This window comes from Ogataea philodendri, assembly GCF_020536065.1.
Source record: "Ogataea philodendri strain CBS6075 chromosome Unknown scaffold11, whole genome shotgun sequence".
NCBI lineage: Eukaryota > Fungi > Ascomycota > Pichiomycetes > Pichiales > Pichiaceae > Ogataea > Ogataea philodendri.
Window position 1 is genome coordinate 86,892 of NW_025763868.1, and position 19,974 is coordinate 106,865.

General features: G+C 50.3%; 16 protein-coding genes across 16 annotated transcripts; 8 read left to right on the plus strand and 8 right to left on the minus strand.

Moving 5' to 3' along the window:
* Window positions 1-100: 100 nt before the first annotated feature.
* On the plus strand, window positions 101-2,839 carry OGAPHI_001403 (uncharacterized protein; the record flags this gene model as incomplete). The annotated part of the gene is made up of 1 exon (XM_046202161.1): window positions 101-2,839. One exon carries the CDS (start codon window positions 101-103, stop codon window positions 2,837-2,839), a length of 2,739 nt encoding a protein of 912 aa, XP_046063545.1.
* On the minus strand, window positions 601-1,563 carry OGAPHI_001404 (uncharacterized protein; the record flags this gene model as incomplete). The annotated part of the gene is made up of 1 exon (XM_046202162.1): window positions 601-1,563. One exon carries the CDS (start codon window positions 1,561-1,563, stop codon window positions 601-603), a length of 963 nt encoding a protein of 320 aa, XP_046063546.1.
* Window positions 2,840-3,176: 337 nt separating the features above from the next.
* OGAPHI_001405 (uncharacterized protein) lies at window positions 3,177-4,367 on the minus strand (the record flags this gene model as incomplete). Its single annotated transcript, XM_046202163.1, has 1 exon — window positions 3,177-4,367. One exon carries the CDS (start codon window positions 4,365-4,367, stop codon window positions 3,177-3,179), a length of 1,191 nt encoding a protein of 396 aa, XP_046063547.1.
* Window positions 4,368-4,493: 126 nt separating this feature from the next.
* On the plus strand, window positions 4,494-5,714 carry OGAPHI_001406 (uncharacterized protein; the record flags this gene model as incomplete). The annotated part of the gene is made up of 1 exon (XM_046202164.1): window positions 4,494-5,714. The coding sequence occupies one exon, from the start codon at window positions 4,494-4,496 to the stop codon at window positions 5,712-5,714; it is 1,221 nt and encodes a 406-aa protein (XP_046063548.1).
* Window positions 4,512-5,903, minus strand: OGAPHI_001407 (uncharacterized protein; the record flags this gene model as incomplete). Its single annotated transcript, XM_046202165.1, has 1 exon — window positions 4,512-5,903. One exon carries the CDS (start codon window positions 5,901-5,903, stop codon window positions 4,512-4,514), a length of 1,392 nt encoding a protein of 463 aa, XP_046063549.1.
* An 823-nt stretch (window positions 5,904-6,726) lies between these two features.
* OGAPHI_001408 (uncharacterized protein) lies at window positions 6,727-7,161 on the minus strand (the record flags this gene model as incomplete). The annotated part of the gene is made up of 1 exon (XM_046202167.1): window positions 6,727-7,161. One exon carries the CDS (start codon window positions 7,159-7,161, stop codon window positions 6,727-6,729), a length of 435 nt encoding a protein of 144 aa, XP_046063550.1.
* A 70-nt stretch (window positions 7,162-7,231) lies between these two features.
* Window positions 7,232-8,188, plus strand: OGAPHI_001409 (uncharacterized protein; the record flags this gene model as incomplete). The annotated part of the gene is made up of 1 exon (XM_046202168.1): window positions 7,232-8,188. One exon carries the CDS (start codon window positions 7,232-7,234, stop codon window positions 8,186-8,188), a length of 957 nt encoding a protein of 318 aa, XP_046063551.1.
* A 217-nt stretch (window positions 8,189-8,405) lies between these two features.
* OGAPHI_001410 (uncharacterized protein) lies at window positions 8,406-9,782 on the plus strand (the record flags this gene model as incomplete). Its single annotated transcript, XM_046202169.1, has 1 exon — window positions 8,406-9,782. One exon carries the CDS (start codon window positions 8,406-8,408, stop codon window positions 9,780-9,782), a length of 1,377 nt encoding a protein of 458 aa, XP_046063552.1.
* A 68-nt stretch (window positions 9,783-9,850) lies between these two features.
* On the plus strand, window positions 9,851-11,107 carry OGAPHI_001411 (uncharacterized protein; the record flags this gene model as incomplete). Its single annotated transcript, XM_046202170.1, has 1 exon — window positions 9,851-11,107. The coding sequence occupies one exon, from the start codon at window positions 9,851-9,853 to the stop codon at window positions 11,105-11,107; it is 1,257 nt and encodes a 418-aa protein (XP_046063553.1).
* A 334-nt stretch (window positions 11,108-11,441) lies between these two features.
* On the plus strand, window positions 11,442-12,146 carry OGAPHI_001412 (uncharacterized protein; the record flags this gene model as incomplete). Its single annotated transcript, XM_046202171.1, has 1 exon — window positions 11,442-12,146. The coding sequence occupies one exon, from the start codon at window positions 11,442-11,444 to the stop codon at window positions 12,144-12,146; it is 705 nt and encodes a 234-aa protein (XP_046063554.1).
* Window positions 12,147-12,171: 25 nt separating this feature from the next.
* On the plus strand, window positions 12,172-13,224 carry OGAPHI_001413 (uncharacterized protein; the record flags this gene model as incomplete). Its single annotated transcript, XM_046202172.1, has 1 exon — window positions 12,172-13,224. The coding sequence occupies one exon, from the start codon at window positions 12,172-12,174 to the stop codon at window positions 13,222-13,224; it is 1,053 nt and encodes a 350-aa protein (XP_046063555.1).
* A 5-nt stretch (window positions 13,225-13,229) lies between these two features.
* Window positions 13,230-14,147, minus strand: OGAPHI_001414 (uncharacterized protein; the record flags this gene model as incomplete). The annotated part of the gene is made up of 1 exon (XM_046202173.1): window positions 13,230-14,147. One exon carries the CDS (start codon window positions 14,145-14,147, stop codon window positions 13,230-13,232), a length of 918 nt encoding a protein of 305 aa, XP_046063556.1.
* Window positions 14,148-14,212: 65 nt separating this feature from the next.
* Window positions 14,213-16,974, plus strand: OGAPHI_001415 (uncharacterized protein; the record flags this gene model as incomplete). The annotated part of the gene is made up of 2 exons (XM_046202174.1): window positions 14,213-16,032; window positions 16,119-16,974. The coding sequence occupies 2 exons, from the start codon at window positions 14,213-14,215 to the stop codon at window positions 16,972-16,974; spliced, it is 2,676 nt and encodes an 891-aa protein (XP_046063557.1).
* Window positions 14,503-15,612, minus strand: OGAPHI_001416 (uncharacterized protein; the record flags this gene model as incomplete). Its single annotated transcript, XM_046202175.1, has 2 exons — window positions 14,503-14,852; window positions 15,267-15,612. 2 exons carry the CDS (start codon window positions 15,610-15,612, stop codon window positions 14,503-14,505), a joined length of 696 nt encoding a protein of 231 aa, XP_046063558.1.
* OGAPHI_001417 (uncharacterized protein) lies at window positions 16,140-17,906 on the minus strand (the record flags this gene model as incomplete). Its single annotated transcript, XM_046202176.1, has 1 exon — window positions 16,140-17,906. The coding sequence occupies one exon, from the start codon at window positions 17,904-17,906 to the stop codon at window positions 16,140-16,142; it is 1,767 nt and encodes a 588-aa protein (XP_046063559.1).
* Window positions 17,907-18,027: 121 nt separating this feature from the next.
* Window positions 18,028-19,887, minus strand: OGAPHI_001418 (uncharacterized protein; the record flags this gene model as incomplete). Its single annotated transcript, XM_046202178.1, has 1 exon — window positions 18,028-19,887. One exon carries the CDS (start codon window positions 19,885-19,887, stop codon window positions 18,028-18,030), a length of 1,860 nt encoding a protein of 619 aa, XP_046063560.1.
* Window positions 19,888-19,974: the final 87 nt, after the last annotated feature.

Here is a 19,974-nt window from a genome sequence, read left to right on the forward strand (position 1 = left end):
TTCCCTGCTGCTGCGCAGCATGTGATCTTAGGTCACGTGCTAGCTTGGCCGTGGGGAGTTAATTATTTTGGGTTCCCAAAAAAATGATAGCGAATTGTATATGTCTGTTCCGTACTCAGTGATTTCGAAGTTCCCATACACGCCGGAGGCGGAAAATGCGTCTGATGACCTCGCGTTCAGTGCGGGCCAGTCAATTACCGTCACAGAGGAGGTCGACGACGAGTGGTTGTTTGGCACGTACAAAGCAGGTGGCGAGCTGTTGTCGGGCTATTTCCCCAAGGCTTTTGTTGAGAAGGAGCCGGACACAGAGCCAATTGATCGCCAGCCGCAATCCCCAGTCGAGCCGAAAAGTTCCTCATCGGCTGGCCCTGCAGAAATTGCCGAGACCCCTAAAAAGTCGATAGAGAGTGTGGCTAAGCAGCCAGAAGAATCGCCAAAGGAATCGCCCAAGGAGTCCTTGGTGGAACAATCGTCAGGTTCCGATTTCAAACACAAGCTTCAAAGTTTCAACGTAACGTCTGCTCCGCCGCTGCCTGGCCAGACCGTTGCCGATACCGACTTTACCAAAAAGCCCTTTATTGCTGCCAGTCCTCACTCGTCTTATGTTCCTGCTGTCGAGCGACGCGAGAGCAAGCACGAGCCAGAAAAGCCCGTGGAGGAGTCTCCTGTTGCGTCGTCTGTGGTCAATGCTGCTGAGCCCTCATCTCCGGAGGAGTCAGCTCCCCGTTTGACCCTAAAGGAGAGACTGAAGCTGCTGGAAGAGCGGCAGCGAGAAGAACAGGCCGCTGCAGAGGCATTGCTCAAGCGCAAAGAGGAGAAGAAGAAGAAACGCGAGGAGAGAGAAAAGGAGAAGGAGCACGAGCTAAAGGAGGCCGTTACTGGAGACCAGAACGACGAGTCTGCTCCTGTCGAGAGCGAGCAACACCAACACACAGACGAAGAAGAGGAAGAAACAGAAAAGGTTCCCGAGGAGGAGGACGATGACGACGATGACGATGACGATGAAGAGGATGAGGAGGAAGTCAAGAGACGGCAGCTACGTGAAAGAATGGCCAAACTGTCTGGTGGAATGGGAATGGTGGGTATGATGGGTTTTGGCGCACCAATGCCTGTTAAGGAAAAGACTAAGAAGAAGGAGAAACAGAAAGAGGTTGAAGAACCAGAGTCTGTTCCTAGAGCTGCTCCTATCCCTATTTTCCCAACTGCTACAGGCAAATCTGTCGAGCCACAGCACGAGGAGCTAACAGAGTTAAAGGACGAAGAAACTGACGACCAGTCGAAATACGAGCCAGAGGTGGTCGATCTGACCAAATCGCAGGCTGTTGACTCTGAGGATGAGCACGAAGAGGAGCCAGCGGCCCCAAGGTCCGAACATAAGCCGACCGCTTCCCTGCCTCCTGTTCCGGGTGTTCCTCCTGTTCCATCTGCTCCAGCCGTTCCAGACACTCCAAAGACCCCAACAGCTCCTGCTGTTCCTGCAGTGCCGCCTGTGCCAACGAGCCACCCCTCAGCGCAGCTGACAGAGCCACTGGAGTCGGCAGACTTGTCGTCTGAGTCCGACATCGACGAGGACTACAAGTCTGTCTCCACCGCGTCGCCCAAGACTGCACTTTCGAATCCACCGCTGCCACACGCACCTCCCGTTCCCGTGCCAGGTGCTGTTCCGTCCGTGCCTGTTCCAACCGCTCCTCCAGTGGCTCCTGCAGCCATGACCGATTCCAGCGAGGAAGTCGTGACCGGGTACGAGGCTGATGACGACACCGACATTGCGCAGGCCGACCGAACCCTGGAATCTCCGGCAGTGCCACACCAAGTTCCACCGCCGCTTCCTTCCCACCCTATCACCAAGGCACCGACGACTCCTGCTTCTCCAATGACTGCAGCTCCTCCTCCTCCACCGCCAGCTGTCAGACCTGCTCCGCCAGTTCCAACGTCGCCAATCGCTCCATCTGCCCCACGCACCTTGACGACCTCCACTCTCGAGCACCACAGCACCGGCCCAGTTCACCACCCACCGCCTCCTCCTCCCCCAGCAGCCGGCATCCAGGCTGCCACCACGGGATCAACAATCCATTCCGCACGCAAGCCAAGTTTGGATCTCTCTGAGGTACAGCATTCGTCCACCCATTGGTGGCTCACCAAGGACCTGCCCCAAGAGCTGTCTTCGAAGGACGTGTACTACGAGGTGGACTCGCATCACATCAACAAGAGAAACGGCAGAAAGCTGGTGTATTTGGACTATTATATTGTGAACCCAGACTACTCAACCAGGGTTTGGGAGCTGTCTTACGACACTGCCCATCCAGCCAAGTTGGCTTCGTTTAACGAGTCTGTGCTCGAAAAGCCTGCACTCAACCAAACATACCTGGTCGAGGCATCCAAGAAGTACGGCGCACTGGCTTTCCAGCTGGCGTCGTCGGTCATTGGAACCTCAAAGGTGCAAGAGGACTTTGTCTTGTGGATATACAAACAGCTGCCCCACGACGTGATGCCTTCTATTGCTTCGAAAACGTTCGGAGCCACCATTTACAGAAACACAAACAACGTGGACATCCTGCAGTCGGATCAGCTGCGTCCTGGAGACATATTGGTGGTGTTGAAGGGACGGTTTGAAGGCCATTCGACCGGACCGTTCCACAAGAGCAAGTCAGCAGAGCTCGGATTCAACGGTAGACCGTACTCTGCGATTGTGAGCGGGTTCGATCCTGCAAAAAGCAAAATTAAGGTCATTGAGCAATCTTCCAAAGGAATACAGACCAACTCGTACAAATTGGGCGAGTTCAAGTCTGGCAAAATAAGGATTTTCAGAATTGTGGGCAGAGATTATTTTGGATGGTGAAATAAAAATAATTAGTATGATTTTCCGAACGCTTGTAGCATTGAATAAGCCGGTCCGTCATCGATCGATTTCGACGGTGAATCTCACATTCTTTGGGAAAAGCAACTGCGGTCTCTGTGACGAGGCCCACTCTGTCCTGGATCGGGTTCTCAAGTCCGATAAGGCATCAGATTTGTCATCCAAAGTGAAACTTGAGCAAATAGACATAACCGCAAAGGGTAACGAGGAATGGTTTGATTGCTATCGGTATGACATTCCTGTACTTCACATTGATAGAGAGGGATACAAGACGGTCAAGTTCATGCATCGTCTGGACCCACAGGAACTATTGGAGGAGCTAACCGAGGACCTTTAGCGGGTTCTTCTTTCTTCCTCGTTTGCGCTTGACGGGCTCCTGTGGTTGTTCAGATGTACCGGTTTCTGTTGCACTAGGTTTGGGTGCCGAATTCACCATTTGTTTTAAAGCTTCGATTTCCTGCTGATCTTGGATATGTTTCTTTTCGCACTCGCTGTGCTCGCCGCTTAGCTTATTGTACTCGTCCAGCAAAGATTGGTACTCGATCTCCCGTTTTGTCTGCTTGAAGTTGAGCAGCGCTTGGTCCCCCGACTGTTTTTGGCCCTCGGCCACGTCGGCCAAAGTTTTCTCGATTTCCTCTAGCTGCCGGGGAACAGAAGTTGAAGCATTTATTATCGACCGCAGCTGGTCGGACATTTTTCGAGCCACAGTCAGCATTCCCTGTTCCATCTTGGATCCGATTGTATATATCTGGCGCACTTCCTGCTCGATGTTCTCTGTAGAGCCGGGGTGTGCCTTGGATGCGAGCAAATTCGTCAGTTCTGTGTTTTTCTGCTTTTCGTCCACCAGCCTCGAAATAGAGTCTTCTAACCTCAATCTTAACGACGTCATCTCTATTTCCTGTCTGCTGATAGTCAGACTAGACTCCTGGTGTCTGGACTTGAGCCATTCGAACCGTTTTGTTTGGCACTGCAACTGGCGAGCCGTTTCTTGCGTTTTCATTTGTAGTTCTCTGGTTTCCTTCAACACCTCAAACGTTGTTCTACTCAGATCGCTGCATTTCTTCTTGCCCTGGACAACTTCTTTTCCTGCAATTACCAGTTCTGATTCCAGCGACTTAAGCCTGTCTTTGAAAGAGTTGGTTAGTTTCTTGTAAACTGCCAGCTTCCCGTTGGCTTCTGCGAGCTTGGCCTCCGACTTTTGCAATTCTGCGTCCTGTCTCTCAACGGTGGTGTTGAGATGCGAGATCGTGCTGAGCAAGTGTTCCACCGACGTTTGTGTTTCAACGCGTCTCCGTTTCCGTTGAGGCTTTGCTGGAGTGTCAGGCAAGATATCGTCCCCCTTAGTGGCCCTTGCAACGAAAACATTATCCTTGTCTCCCTCTTCAATCATACTGGAATCGTTGCAAAGCGTGGTATCTGAGAGGTCGGGCTGAACTCTGTTGTTCTGTTCAAGCTTGAACGCAGCCAAACGCGAACGAAACGCGGACGAATCTTTTAGGAAACTGGTCATAGCGTAAATAATACACGGTATATATTAATCCCCCAATTAGTTGCCCATTAAAAAAGGTAGCCAAATATTTAAGACGATCGACGCGGTAGCACTACAGTCAGATTTGCGAAAGGCAAGCGTTACTAAATGTCCTATATAATACTATCACACGGATGCAGTGGATCCGGATTGCGACAACCAGCTAGAAACAGTGTCGGAGTCGAGAGAGCTGCCGAAGTCGGTGTCGTCGTCCAATTGGACGATGTGGATTTCGCCGTTGTCAAACACAGCAGCAGCCTTCATGGACCCGCTGGTTGGTCTAGCAAAGTAGTCCTGGGATCCTCCTCCACCAGAGGAAGAGCCGTTGTCACCTTGGCCATCGTGCAAGTGGGAAATCAACTTGTCGGAGCCAGAAGAAAGGATCTCGAACAAATCAAGCTCACCGCAACCAGTAGACCAACAAGAGCACGAGGAGTCTCCGTATTGCAAAGTTCTAGGGATTTTAGCGTTCAACAACCAAATAGCAGGCATGTCGTAGTTGGTGCTCGAGGAGTCGGTGGCAGTAGGCATCTCGAACTCGAACACAAAGATCTTGGTGTTACCTGCAAAACCGTGGTAAGCAGGGATGTCAGATCTAGTGTAGCCACAGTCTCCAACAGAGTCGTCAGAACAGTCAGAACCAGACATGATGATGTACTCAACGTTGGAGTCGATGGTGACCTCGTCCAAGGCAGTGCTGGAAGAAGCACCAGACTTTCCGTCAGAGTCACAGTAGGACAGAGAGTTACCGAAACAGGAAGACCAGGTTCCGGAACCAGCAGTTCCTCCTTGGTGGTTGAGGAAAGTGACGTTGGTGATGGAGCCAGGTTGGAAGTAAGAGGATCTGCTCCATGCACCCGAAGAGGAGGACGAAGAAGAGGAAGAGGTGGCCTCGGACTCGGAGCTGGTACTGGAGCTCGAAGAGGAAGAGCTGGAGGTGGCGGAGCTGGAAGAGTTGTCGTCCTCGTCGTCGTTGCTCTCGGCCGAGCTGGTTGGAGAGGCTTGGCCGGTAGCAGACGAAGCGCTGCTGCTAGTTATCACCTTGGCCTCAGCAGTGGATGGACTGTCACCGTCGGTGATGGTCTTTCCGTTCTGGTCAACGTAAACGGTGGCTGTGACAGCAACATACTCAACAGCTCTTCTGTGGTTGTGGTGAGCGTGGATGGTGGTCTCGCAGTCCTCCTCCTCCTCTCTCTTGACCTTCTTGGAGGACGAAGAGGAAGATGGGTAGTAAACACCGAACTGGAGCAACTTCAAAGGACCTCTAAAGTGAACGGAAAGCTCTTCGTCGAGAGGAGACAAAGAGCCCGAAAAGGAGGTCGACTCTGAAGAACACGAACACGAAGACTCGTCCATGTCGGTCACATCAGAGTAGGAACCAGAGTAGCCGATTCCCTCATAGATAACAGCGTTGGTTTCAGAACAGTAATAGTTTCCGCCAACATTGGAGCAACCAGCGTGCGCAGTTGTCCAGATGGCTGAAAACACGGTAAGTAACGTGGCTCTGTTGAATAGCATAGTCCGGAGATTTGAAAAGGAATGAATACCAGACTTGACACAGTGAAAGTTAAGGAGTGAGAACTTTTTCACGGAAGAACAGAGGTAGTTGTAACAGGTTCAGAACTTTGGCTTAGCTTCAAAGTTGTTTCTCAAAAGGGATGCACTCTAAGCACGGGTCGTGTATTGACTTATAAGCCGGCACGGAATGATTTTTTTTTTTGGTTTCGGGGTGGCTGGATTCGGAAATTTCCAAATACTCTGAAACAAACCGCGTCGGGAGGGCCCTGCGAAAAATTTAGCAGGAAAAGGCCATGCATCCCTACACCACGAAGCAGACAGTTTAGGCAGTGAAAAGAACCATTTTGCGGTTGAAATGGCCCGCAAAACAGGCCCTTGGATCTGGTTGGGACCCTCAGGTTGCATCTCAGACATCGGAATCTTGCTTCCTCGGTCGACGCATGTTTTTCAGCTGCTTCCAAATGTAGCCAGCGTCCAGGCTTTCTATTGGCTACATCTGAACTTTTTTCGTCTTGGCTCTGGTAGCTGCAGCTTCAATCTGATCAGTTTTTTTCTTTTGCGCGGGCCAGCCAGACGCAACTGCAAGATCAGATTGTCTTGCCGTAAAAATTAGCACCGTGCGCAAAGAACCGGTATTTGTCCTATTGTTTGTAAGCGAGCTCCTTGCAACTTGTCCATTAGCATGACGCTTGAGCCTCGATCTTTAATCGAACGGCCTTGACAACCGTGCAGCCGTTTGCGCAATTAATGCCTATTCGGGTTAAACCACTTGCAAACCTTGAATCGAGAACCGTTGAAATGATGTAATTTATGCTTGTTCCCCTTACTTTCTTACCCTGCCTCCCAGACACTTGTCGATGTGTGCCGCAAACCGACCTCCGGCGATCTTTCGGTCGCAGTTCAGGCACTGGAAATAGCTGTCTCCCGAGGCAGTGTTTTTCCCAAAGATATCTTTGCCGTTGCGCACAAAATTGACTCTTCCCACATCCACAGCCGATCCGTTCTCTCCCGGCTGTGGTGTTCCCAGCGCCGACGAGTTTGTAGAGCTGTTGTCCGAGTTCCCTGCTGTTTGCCGTAATTTCTTCAGTGTTCCCACTGTAGTCTCCCCCTCGTCCGCAAACACCTGCTGTTGCACCGGCCCAAACTGCTGGCGTAACAGCTTTTCTTCCAAAATGGACCTGCTGATGATTTCGCCGGTGATCTCGCACAACATGTCCTCCAAAATTGAAATTGATACCGTCGAATAAGTCACACTCATGATTGATCTAAAATAGAGAAAATTAATTGCAGAAAAGGTGCGAGGGTGCTAGTATATTTTCTAAAATTTGATGGCTTCTCTGGGGGAATTGGAAGAGGGCCAGGATTGGACCCAGCTGGCATCTTTTGCGATCAAGCGAGGGTCCAAGAGCTTTGAGCCTATCCTTGACGGAGCACGGCCGTCTGAGTACGACCACGATGCGCTCCAATACCAACGGAACATCATGTACCACGCCCTATCGCAACCCAGAGGATTTCTCTCCACGCCCGAGAAACTGACACACAGCACTATCATCATAGGTTCAGAGTGCTACATAGACACTCCCAGAGGCAAATATCTTGAAACCATGGGCAAAATCGACAAATCCGGACGCTGTCACCTTACTTTCGAGGAAGCAGTGTATTTGATAGAACGAGGGACTTGTATCGCCAAACATGGTCCTGATCAGCCCATCTTGTCTCTTCAGCAGGTGTATGGAGATCTTATCAGATCGGCTCAGCAGCTCGACCAACTACTGGTGTACTCCACGCTAAAGCGAAACGGCTATATCGTCATGAAGAAAGATCAATCAGAATTGGAGAATACGGACAATCCATCACCGCGAGGAGTGTTTTCGACAATTCTTTCTCTGATTAATGGCTTTGCGTTCAAGTTCTTCCCATTTAGGTCGATTTTCGCCTTTTTGCATGGCCTGTTGACTCCAAAGCGCATTGAGCCAGCTAAAAACTCACAACTGGTCCCGATCTACAATGTGTGGAAACCTACCAAAGGGTTCCGTAAAAGTTCGCCTCCTCCGCCTCATTACCAGCTAGCTTTTGTGCGCGCGTCGAGTGCATTCCCTGATATCAGGGACTTGAAAGCCAGATTCTCAGAGTCCACACCGCTACTGGTGGCAGTAGCGGACAACGGAATTGTGAACTTCTACACTCTTTCAGAGACAAAGTTTGACAATATCGGCATTGTGTGGAAGGACTCGTGGTCCAAAAAATGGACTCTACCCTATATATTCCGTCTATTTCAGAAATAACACTAGTGCATCTTATACGATAAAAAAAAAAAACGTAGCACCGGTTGGTTTCGATCCAACGACATCAGGGTTATGAGCCCTGCGCGCTTCCACTGCGCCACGGTGCTAAATTTCTTGTAAAAAGCGTTCCTGAGGTTATACCGAGCCTTTTCGTCAGGCCCATTTATCATCCCACACGCGGCCTGATATTCCTTTTTAATCTTTGTTCTATGAGTTAATGGAGTCCAAATCTAACAAAAGCATCTTAAAGAAGATCAAGCATCGGTTATCCATCAGCCGCAACCACACCCAGTCAGCCCCCGCGCTCAGCACTCTTAACTCCGACGCACCGGCTTTATCGATACCCCGACACAATGCTACACATGCCATAGTGTACAACCCGTATGGAATCAACAACAATCACGCCGTATTTGAGGACCTTATTGAAAAGCGAGAGCCCAGCTCGGAAGAAAAACATACTACCCTGCCATATCCCACAGAATCGCCTGCCAAGCACGTTCCCGAGCCGTTTCGGGTTACAATAGAAGATTTGGAGCAATTATACCAATTGACCGAATCGAGCAGTTTTATTGGCGAAGGCGGGTCTGCATCTATCCGGAAGGTCCAGCGCATCCCGGATAAGAAGCTTGTGGCATTGAAGATCTTCAATGTGTTCAAGGAAGAAGCTGCGACCACATACTACAAACGGGTGTCTCGCGAGTTTATTATAACCAAGAACCTCACGCATGTTCACGTGGCCACTGTTTACGAGCTGGTTCGGTTGCCGGTCATTCTGTCCCGGACGTGGGGGATGGTTATGGACTACTACCATGGCGACCTGCTCTCAATTTTGCGCCAAGGTCGATGGCATAATATCCCGCTAAATGAAAAACTCTGTTATTTCAAACAGATCGTGTTCGGACTTTACCACTTGCACATCCACGATGTTGTGCATCTCGACCTCAAACCGGCAAACATTCTTGTCGAGCAGGGCGTGCTCAAAATCACAGATTTCGGCTGTGGAGACTTTGGACACCTGCAACCGGGGCATTTCGAGTCTGGCGTGCGGCTGAGCGATGTCATCCAAGGTACTCCGCCGTACCAGAGTCCGGAGATTACACGACTCCGTAACACAAAGGGCAGCTACGACCCGTTCAAGGCGGACCTGTGGTCGTTGGGGATCATGCTATTTGTGATTTTGAAGGGCCGTGTTCCTTTCAAAGAGGCACAGCCTTTGGATAAAGATTATTTGGAATACGAGCACAACCACAAGCTTTATCGCGACTTGAACCCTTCTTTTTCAAAAGACGACGTTTTAAAAGTGCCCAACAAGGGCGAACTGTCTCAGGAGTTTCCGCATCCGCAACTAGTGCGGCTGTTCTGGCGGCTGTGCGATCCTGCCGTCGAGACTCGAATGACTTTAAAACAGCTATTTTCCAGCGAGTACTTCCAAAAGATAGAGACCTGTTTCAAGGAGACCGCCGAGGACAACGTGACTATAGTTGACTACCAGGGCAACTTTGTGGAGAGCACTGGTGTTGGCAAAGTAGCGGACTTGGCCGACGTTGAAAAGGCAAGGAATTGTCTTATCGTCAACCATATCCACAGCTTCTAGCCGATCGGCGCGTCGATATTTTAGCATTGCAAAAAATTAACCAAAATAATCATTTGTATAGTTGAGCTATGGACTTGAAGAATCTGATTTCATCGGAGGAAAGACCCGCTCCTGACATGAGCCGGTCGAACTCTCAACCACGTATGTCGATTCACGACCTTGTCAATGCGGACGACTCCGCAATTCGGCAGCGGAGTAGCATCACACATCTGACCAACGACGAGGACGTGGACATGAACGGGCACAAGACGGTGAGCTTGACGAGAAGAAAGTCATCTGCGACCTCCAGCGAGGTGGGTTCTCCCTTTGCAGAGGTCCGGTCGCGCAAACAGCCCGCTCCAGAACAACTGAGCCCGATTGAGGGCCACAAGGAAAACAAACCTCCCTCCCGCAAGCCAAGACGGTACACAGAAAAGCCAACCTGGGCAAAGGACTACATTCCCACCGTACGGAAGAGCGTGCGTAAACCGGCAATGGCCACAGCTGCCACAAAACTGAGTGTTGCGTCGATCTCGGGAACGATACCTAGAAACGACTTCAACAAGGTGGTTACCGAGTGGATATGGGCCAACATCGAGGGAACGCGCCACGAGTACAAGTCGATGGGGTCTATCGACAAGTATTTGGAGCTCGAGCTGAAAGTTGGCCATATTTGGGACAAAGTCAAGGACAGAAGGTTGCGGCTACCGGTGAATAGCGAGACAATTTTGAACGTTGATTTTTTCCAGACAGACTGCTATTTCCGGTCCGGTGTGCCTGCCCAACAGTTCCACGACCTTCGTGCGTATTTGGGGAAGCTGTCGCACGAGAAACCCAACCACAAGGCGAACAAGTTTGTGGTGGAGAACTCGCACTGTGTGGACCTGATTGCTTATGAGAGAAAAAGGGACGAGAAACCAACTACTGGCCGTGTTTCCGTGGATGTGAAGACGCAGAGACGCATGTCGAGTATTCATAAGCACCGCGTGGCAGATCTGGTGATCTATTTACCGAACTCGCTGTACGACCTGCGGCTGTCGATGTCGTTGGAATTGCCGTACGAGATGAACGACGCCGGGTTCGAGAGCTTCCAGAAACGCGTGGAGCTGCGTCGCGACAAGGACCGCGTGAGCTACTCGCATCTGGCCACGTTCACCAAGATCGACATGACCAAGGTCAAGGAAAACGGATCTGTGAAGCACGAGGTGGAGCTGGAACTGGACACGGTCGAGCTGTTGAACAGCATGGCCAAGATCGGCACAGACCCATTGTATTATATCGACCTTGTCCAGGCGTTTCTGGACAACGGTCGGATTGTCAGTCGCCAGCTGAGTATCCAGGAGTAATTTCAAAGTGTACGTTAGTTTATAAATAAAAATCGCGGCTGTGTTGATTTACTTTTCCTTGTATTTATTTCATGTCCTTGACACTGGTCACCTCCGTTGTTTTCGGACTGGTGATAGGCGTACGTGATTGGTTCAAAAATGCTAACTTTAGTTCTATCTGGTGATATACCTGTTCACACACACTCCTCGCAAAGCTTTTGACAGCGAGCTCGAGTATATAACAAACAACGCAGACGGCCGGTTTAAGCTACCTCCGCGCAATGGCAAGTCCTCGGACGATATCGAGGTTTCCGTGGTGATTCCGTGCTATAATGAGCACGGGCGGCTGAAGCTGATGCTGAGCGAGTGCGTAGAGCATCTGGACAAGCAGTATGCTGGCAAATACGAGATTTTGGTGGTGGACGATGGGTCTAAGGACGACACTGCAGTGTATGCTCTGGAGCTGGCTGCCGAGCTGGAGCTGGCACCGCACGTGTTGCGAGTGGTTGAGTTTGTCAAGAATAGAGGCAAGGGTGGTGCAGTGACCCACGGGATCCAGTTTGTGCGAGGCAAGTACGCCATCTTTGCCGACGCTGACGGGGCATCCAAGTTCAGCGACCTGGACAAGCTGATGCAGAGCATTCAGAAACTGGATAAACGCGAGCCAGACACAATTCCTGCGGTTGCGATTGGCTCGCGCTCGCACATGGTGAACACAGACGCCGTGGTGAAGCGATCGTTCATCAGAAACTTTTTAATGTACGCATTGCACACGCTGGTGTATGTTTTTGGGATCCGCACAATCAAAGACACCCAATGCGGGTTCAAGCTGTTCAACAAGGCGGCGATCGCCAAGATCTTCCCCCGCATGCACACCGAGGGATGGATTTTTGACGTGGAGATCCTAATTCTGGCCATCAACCAGGGCATCCCCGTGGACGAGGTGGCCATCAGCTGGCACGAGGTGGACGGGTCCAAGATGGTGCTTGCACGTGACTCGATCACCATGGCCGTCGATCTGGTGGTGACCAGATTGGCCTACATTATGGGGATTTACTAGAGTAATGAATTTTTCATAATTATTTATGCCCGAGTATATATTAAGGGACGGGCTGCGGTTTGTGAAGCCGTACTACCGCGAGAAACGGGTCTCTGTGAAGGGCCGGTGGTATGGCCGGTTTCTGCTGGACGTGCTGGGTTCCGAGTTCAGAGACACCACCGTGGATATCCACCGCGAGCACATCGAGTCTGGGCTGGTGAAGGTGCATCGAAGAATCAAGAAGGAGTCGGTTGTTTTCCAGCAGAAATCACTGTTCAAGCACCTGTTGAAGAACGGCGACCAGATAGTCACCCAGATGCACTGGCACGAGCCTCCCATCGTGGATGCTCCAATTAAAGTCATTTACGAGGACGACGACTTGGTGGTGGTCAACAAGCCGTCGGGAATCCCAATCCATCCTGTGCGGACGTATTTCTACAACACTTTGGTCGAGCTGTTGAAACAGCAGGTGCATGCGAGCGAGCTCAAGCCCTGTTTCCGTCTCGACAAGGTGACCAGCGGTATCTGTATTTTGGCGAAAAAAGTTTCAACGGCTCACGAAATACAGCAGGGCATTCGCGACAAGCAGATCACCAAGGTGTACGTGGCGCGCGTCGAGGGCAAGTTCCCCGAGGAATGTGTGTGCAACGACGACGTTTTGGTGGTTGACTCGAAGCGCGGGCTGGAACACGGCGTGGAGTCGAGGTCTGCCACCACCCAGTTCAAACTTGTCAGGTACTCGGAGAAACTCAACCAGTCGATTGTCGAGTGCCGCCCGCTCACAGGACGCACCCACCAGATCCGAATACATCTACGCAACCTTGGTCATCCGATCGTTAACGATTATCTATATAAACAGGGAGTTTTTGCTGCAAACAAGGATTACTCGAATCCAGAGGTGTTTGACAGCCTTACGAAAAACGCAGAAACAACGCGCAAAAACCAGATGTCCGGCTCTCGGTGCACGGAGTGCGGCACAAACTTGTATCTGGAGCCGGAACGCAGCAAGCTGGTGTTGTATCTGCATGCAATGGAGTATTATGATAATGGGGGCAAGTGGAAGTACTCCACCGAACAGCCCGACTGGTGTCAGATATAGTTCTCTTATTTTAATGGAGGAAGTCCGTACGTCTTGCAGACCGCGCTGATACGTCTTTCGTCCAGTCGTCCCTTGGGGTCTGGCTCAAACGGGCCTTTGTGTCCGCGGAGGCTTTGCAGAGCCTCCGCGATGCAACGATCCAGCCGTACAAAGTCTGCAGTCGTCACCGGTCGGATAAACAAGTGGAACTTGTACACCCCGTCGTATTTCTCTCTCATGTTGTTCTCCATGCAATATTTGAAGAAGGTCTTGCGGTAAAACTTTGTAGTCTTTGTCCGGTGGACAGAAAGAGAAAACGGGTGAAACTTGACTGTATCTATGCCGATATTGCAGCCTTTGAGTTGTGCCATGGCGTCCGGGTTGTTAAATAGCGAGGTCTGGTCGAACGAAAACAAAATCGCCGGCTTGGACTTACGAATCCGACCAACAAACGATGACTCTGGATAGAATGACAGCGTAAAGAATTCGCACTTGTAGATGGGCCGTCTCGTAGTCATCCGGGTCTCAATAGCTAGCGAGTACAAGTTCGATTGCACACCTTTCAGTTCCTGGAGCGACTGAATATACGGGGTATTTGGGGTCACAACGCCAATAGGAGAGCAAGGAATCAGTCCAGGCACGGCATCGAGCTCGTCCTGAGTGACGGGGTATTTATATCGATTGAAGTGAAACCGTTGAACTTCCTCGATCGGCGGATATGTTTCCTGCTTGTTTTCAAATAGCGATACCACCAAGCTCTTGGGTTTTGGTGCTCTCTGGATATTCAGTCTCGAACAGACGTCTCCTATAACCTTCTCTCGGTTTGTTTTCGGCTCCTCGTCGGTTCTAATGCCAACCAGGTTCTTGGGCTTCACTTTCCTGATCCCCAAAAAGCTGACAATCCCCCGTCTCGCCACCAGAGAAAGAAACTTTGCCCGTCCCATACAATTTAACTATTATTTGCAAACTAAAAAACCTGCCTTTTGTATTTTGGTCCTTTTTCCTCCCAATGAACACCTTTTCCTATTTGAAGAGAAACAGCCTTCCTCCGCCGGAGTTTGGGCCTTCTGTTTCGAACCCGGGCTTTGTGCCCGGATTTGGGCAGACTCCAAGTCCGTACATTACTCTCACGGCATCTTCTCCAAATACCCATCAGAACCCTCAACTTCCCCAGCCGGCAAGAACACGTATTTGGGTGAAGCGGCCTGGCGGGAACGCAACCACCATGTTTGTGGGCCCCGGTGACCTTGTCGACGACGTCAAGTCCCAGATAATGCTGAAGTTCCCGACAACACTGGCTCAGCAATTTGACCCATCCGAATTAATTCTCAAACTTGAAATTCCCTCCCAGAGCTCGCCTGTGGCCAATTCGTTCAACCTCCAGCCCCACCAGCCTCCAAGAGAGCACACGTACCAGGGCTCGCCACTTGCCTCGCAACCTTCCTCGTTGCCTCCCAAAACTCTAATGAGTCGTTCCAGCAGCACCAACTTGTCAAACAAGGTTCCAAAACTCCGACAGACGGGCTCCGTCGCCGAAATGGCCAGTCTACACACAATCCCGGTGTCTCCGATCCCGATTCCTGCCTCCAAGTCGTCACTGTTGAACCACCCTGAACCGTCGATTGCCGATAGAATCCCTGAACCGTCATCTCACAAACCATCGCCGCTGAACCAACTGAGAAACCAAGCAAGACCTCGCACCACCACAATTGTCCTGGAGCCTGACGCATTCATCATGAAAATCGTGGACCAGTACTTCCCTGGTGGAATGAAAGTGGAAGATTCCTTCATAATTGATACTCCATATCCGGTGGCTGAGAAAAGGCCAGGTCCGGTGCAATACAGACAAACCACAGACACGACTTCTTTTGTTCAGCCTAGTGCTGCTGGCTCGGGATCTTTCAACTCGGAGATCGCCAAGGACTCTGCAAACGCTCCTGCTTTCTTCAATGGACCTCCAACGGGCCGGTCCAACCAGGCAAGAACACCGCAAGATCCAGTCTCCCCAGAAAATAGCTACACCAGCAAGGTGGCTATTCTCGGAGAACAAAGTTTGCCCCCACCAAGAGACATCACGAGATTTGGCAAGGGATCGGTGCACGAAAACGGGCAGTCGTCTTCAACAGTGATCTTATTCCCAAGAGGAACAAGAAATGGCAGCAAGTCTCCTTCTTCGCAGCACTCGAATAATACAGGAACCCCTGGTAGGACGCCAACATTTGATGAGCCTGCTTCTGCAGACACAGCAGAGAAGTCGTCCGAGGTCTCGGAGACTACCTCCGCGTCTGTTAAGTCGCTTTCATCGAAAAAGGGCCCTAAAAAGGAAGACGTTGCTTCGGCGTTGAAAATCAAGCAACAGCCAAAGCCTGGAATTAACAAGATCTTGACAAACATTAACGTGCTGGTCATCGAAGATAACCTGGTGAACCAAAAGATTATGGCTCGACACCTCAAGTCTTGTAATGTTCATTTCAAGATCGCTACAAACGGTGAAGAAGGTTTGGAAATGTGGAGAGAGGGTGGATTCCACCTTTGTTTCATGGATATTCAGTTACCTGTGATTTCTGGAATTGAGGTCACTGAGGAAATCAGACGCTTGGAAAGACTAAACAGAATTGGCAACTTTGCCAACCTGGCTCAGGCCAACGAGCCCGAAGAGCTCACAGCATCTGACCGGCTAGACCATAACCTGTTCCGTTCTCCTATTATCATTGTCGCACTGACCGCTTCGACTTCTGCTGCCGACAAACAGCAGGCTCTGGCAGCCGGATGCAATGACTACCTGACCAAACCAGTGCAGCTTAAATGGCTAAGAAACAAGCTCACCGAGTGGGGATGTATGCAAGCGCTGGTGAACTACGATCAGTTCAGAAACTTCAAGGATTAGTCTCATAATTTGTCCTCTCTATTCGCAGTGGCTATACAGAATCTACATTTCAAGTTGATGGAGAGCCATTCTGTTCCCGTGCGAAGGCACCGGGAAGCGCACGTCTGAAGCTCTCTGATTTTCTTGAGACGCGAGAATGCAACAATGTTTCAAGATCTGAATATTCTGGGGAAGAGTTCCCCGCAAGGTACGAGTTTGTACCGCAACACTCCAAATGTTCATTATTGATCTGTTTTTGCAGATACGTCAAGAGTTCCAACACCTCAGGATTCTCATACTGGGCCAGCTCCGATTCAACGAACAAGTATGCGAGATTGTGCGGAGTCGGAGGGGTCGAAAAGAAGATGAGCACTTCTCCAAGAAGCTCAATTTTGTGTCCAGACTTGATCAGCGTGAATATGTATTTGAAGATTTTGAACTGCGACGGAACAAACGGCGTCATGTTCCACTCGGCAAACTTCCTATCAAGTTTCACGTGCTTGGACGTTGAATACTTCCAGCAGCAAACGCAATATTTGACCACCACCTCAATGAACGCGCCGATCAAGATGGTTGGTATTCCGTTTCCTGGCTTGGTGACGTATTCAGACTCGACCAGTTTCTCGATAAGAATGCCGTACGACATAAGGAATATGCGAGGGTTGTTGAATTTCTGTGTTCCGAGAGAGTTTGTCAGGAGTTTTATCAACTCGATCGTCTTGGACGCCGTGTCCAGTGACGAGTTGAGCAGATTAAGTCTGATCATGGTGAGATCCTTTTCGTACTCAACCACAGAGCTGTCAGGGTTGATTGGCAGTTTCGGGAACAGCATGTCCACGGAAAGTAGCTTATTGTCCTTTCCCTCAGCAAACTCCTGGATCATGTCCAGCGGCTCGAGCTCGTAAAGTTGCACCATGGTGTACACAATTTCAGGCTCCTTGATCTCCCTATACTCTTCAGGCTCAGGAGAGTTTTGTTGATTGTTGTTGTTGTCAGCAGCGTGAATTTCGCCGTACAATCCGTTCCCGTTTGTAAATGTATACTCGTTCAATCCGTGTTCAGTGTAATTCAACCCAGCCGCAGTTTCTGGCGGCGGTGTAGTTTTTATACCATCTGGGGAAATACTTCCCTGAACAATGTCGATCGGCGATAGTCTTGAATCAATCACTGATCCCCAGCTCGGCATGTATCCGCCGTCTATTGGAGACGAAGTCTGTGTTCCCGGAGAAAGTCTATTGGATCTGTACAGATCTTCGTCGATCTCACGCTTGGAGAACTTCGAAAGGGGATGTTTCCACGAGTGAGGAGTCTTGGCCAAACTTGTTGGTTGTCTCACATTGTCGGAAAGAACCAGGCTGCTTCTGGTCACGCCGTGTCCGTTGGAAGATGCGCTGTAGGGAGACGAAGAGAACGCCGAACCCCTGACCTGGTGGCTCGATGCAGGGCCCGTGTGCGTGCTGCGCTGGTTGTTACTCTTGGACTCTCCGTCCTTCTCCTCATCGCTGGACTTGATATTCTTCTCGTAAAGACTAACGCGCCTGAGTAGAAGACTATACTCGCGGTAACCGAAATAAACGGCTCCAATGAACACGGCCAAGAGAGTCAGGAAACACACAATCAAAAACACAAGTACCACCACGTCCTTTTGCTCAAACGTGTGCTTCAGCGGCAGAGCTATCTTGGTGAAAATTGAGCTTTGGTTGAGAGACTCGGTTGCATTTTCAGCAGCTACCGCTTCTTCCAGGTAGCTGGCATCTGTGTACTGTTTGAAATCTGCAGCGATATCAAAGTTGTCACCTAAAAGGTCTTCAAAATCATCTCTTCTGAGGATACCCATTTCTCCCGGAAATATGCTAGATGATTGAATTAAATCTGGCAACGAGCGTCTAAAAATGGTTGCAGCTCAGACTTGTTATTTTTTTCCCCCGGAAAATATCTGCACAGCCCGCCAAAAACTCTTAGTCTCTGGCAAACGGCAGGTCCTCGTAGTGGGTCTTGATGAACGCCCGGTTCAGATACGTGTCCCACAGCTTAGCTGCACTTTCTGTGTCGACGTCGGACTTGTCCACTGGCTTGGACTTTGCCAGCTTGCGTGCAAGCTTGATCCAATCAGCAACCAGCAGACTCTCCATGTTGTAAGGTTTGCTGTCTGTTGAGTATTGCGGCTTGAAATCAAACACCCACTCCTCGTCCTTGGCGGCCTCTTCCAAATCAAGGAAGTACTGCGTGTAGCGTTCAGGAGAAAATAGTTGCGGGGTGTACGCAGGACCAAGAGCTGCAGTGTCGGGCATGATTGGCGGCAGCGTCTTGTCCTTGCGTGGGACGGCAGCAGACTCAACTTGTTCCGCTGCTATATCGTTCTCTTGAAGCTCGAGCTCGAGATCGGCGAAAAAATCGTCCCATGGCTGGAATGTTTCCACCTCTTTTTTCTGCAACTCGGTAACGTTGTACTCCCAAACACGGAACCCAGGATTGAAGGTGGGGACTATCGAGGCAGAAACGTGCGCAAACGAGTATCTTTCACCGTGTCTGCCGTATTTCTTCGGTCCCTTGAGTTTCGCGTAAAGAGTATCTCTGACTGTCTCTAAATAGGTGACTTTCCCAGAGGTGGCTCCCTCGTACCTTTGCGAGGCACGCAAAACGTCGAAATCGTCGTCAAGTAGATCAAACTGCTCATAAATATCCATGTCGTCGATATCCTCGTCATCATCGTAGGTCTTATAACCAAGTTGTTCTCGGGGTCCCAGTTTTTTCTCAAGCATTCTCCAGGACTTGACACTATCCAGTGGAACAAAGTGGTCAATGTTCATGTGTCCATATAGAGAGCCGATGATAATGTCACGGTACTCGTGCTGCCAAACGCTCATTTTAGCATGACAGCTATAGTGGAGGTTTTTGGGCACCGGTGGAACATGGCCAGTCAGCCAGACCTTCATCTTGCGTTTCCGTAATTCTTTCAACACCACTCCGAGCCATTCGAAAAGCTTGTAACCCGGCTGTTTACGATTGTAACAGTTATCGCAGAGCGGATTCGACTTGAACAAATACAGTGTGTTGATGGACACCACTGCCAGCTCGTTGGGTATCACCTCTCTGAAAAAGTAGGCGCCTCTATCAAACGTATGGAGCTGTTCTGTGGGAACAAAGTTCCTCCATATCTTGTACATTTCCCTCGTTTGCAGCGTCGGACCAGGAGCGAAAAGATTGTGCGGATAGACATCATTGTTTCCCAGGCTGGGGATAATCTTGACCCGACGGTCAAGAGGATATATTGTCTCTTCTCCATCGTCCAGGAATGTCTCGCTCATCCGTTTAGCAACCTTTTCATTCATATCAAGAATCTCTTTTTCGAACCGGGGGTATTTTCTATCGTTATCATGTCTCACGTTGTCACCAGTCCAGACAACGAAATCTATTTTATCCTTGAGATTCTCTCTAATCCAGGCCAGAGTATGTTTGTACAAATCCAACGACGAATCGCAGCCGCTCATTGCGTCTCCGAAGCGGTGCATTTTCTCGTCCGACTTAGCTTTCTTGTCGGCTTTATGACACTGGTTAACAAAGGCTCCGCCAATTTTGCACAGTTCATCCGGGTGGAGGTCTGTAATGTGTAAAAACCGTCCGTGTAGCACTCTCTTGTCCGTGACAGTTTCTCCTGACAATGTGGTCACCTCCACGGAATGGTGGGGAGTTAAACCCAACCGTATGTACTCCTCAGGGTCGGAGTCAAAAATGGGCGAAGAAATGCGAATTACCGGCGGAACTGCGGTTGCCAGAAACTCGGGGCGAGTCTCCAGCACACGCCGCAGTCCGCTCATTGCCAACAGGGCAACCAATACCACAACTACCTGACGAAACATAAACGTGCCAGAAACAGGCAGTGCACAAATAAACAAGAAAAATAC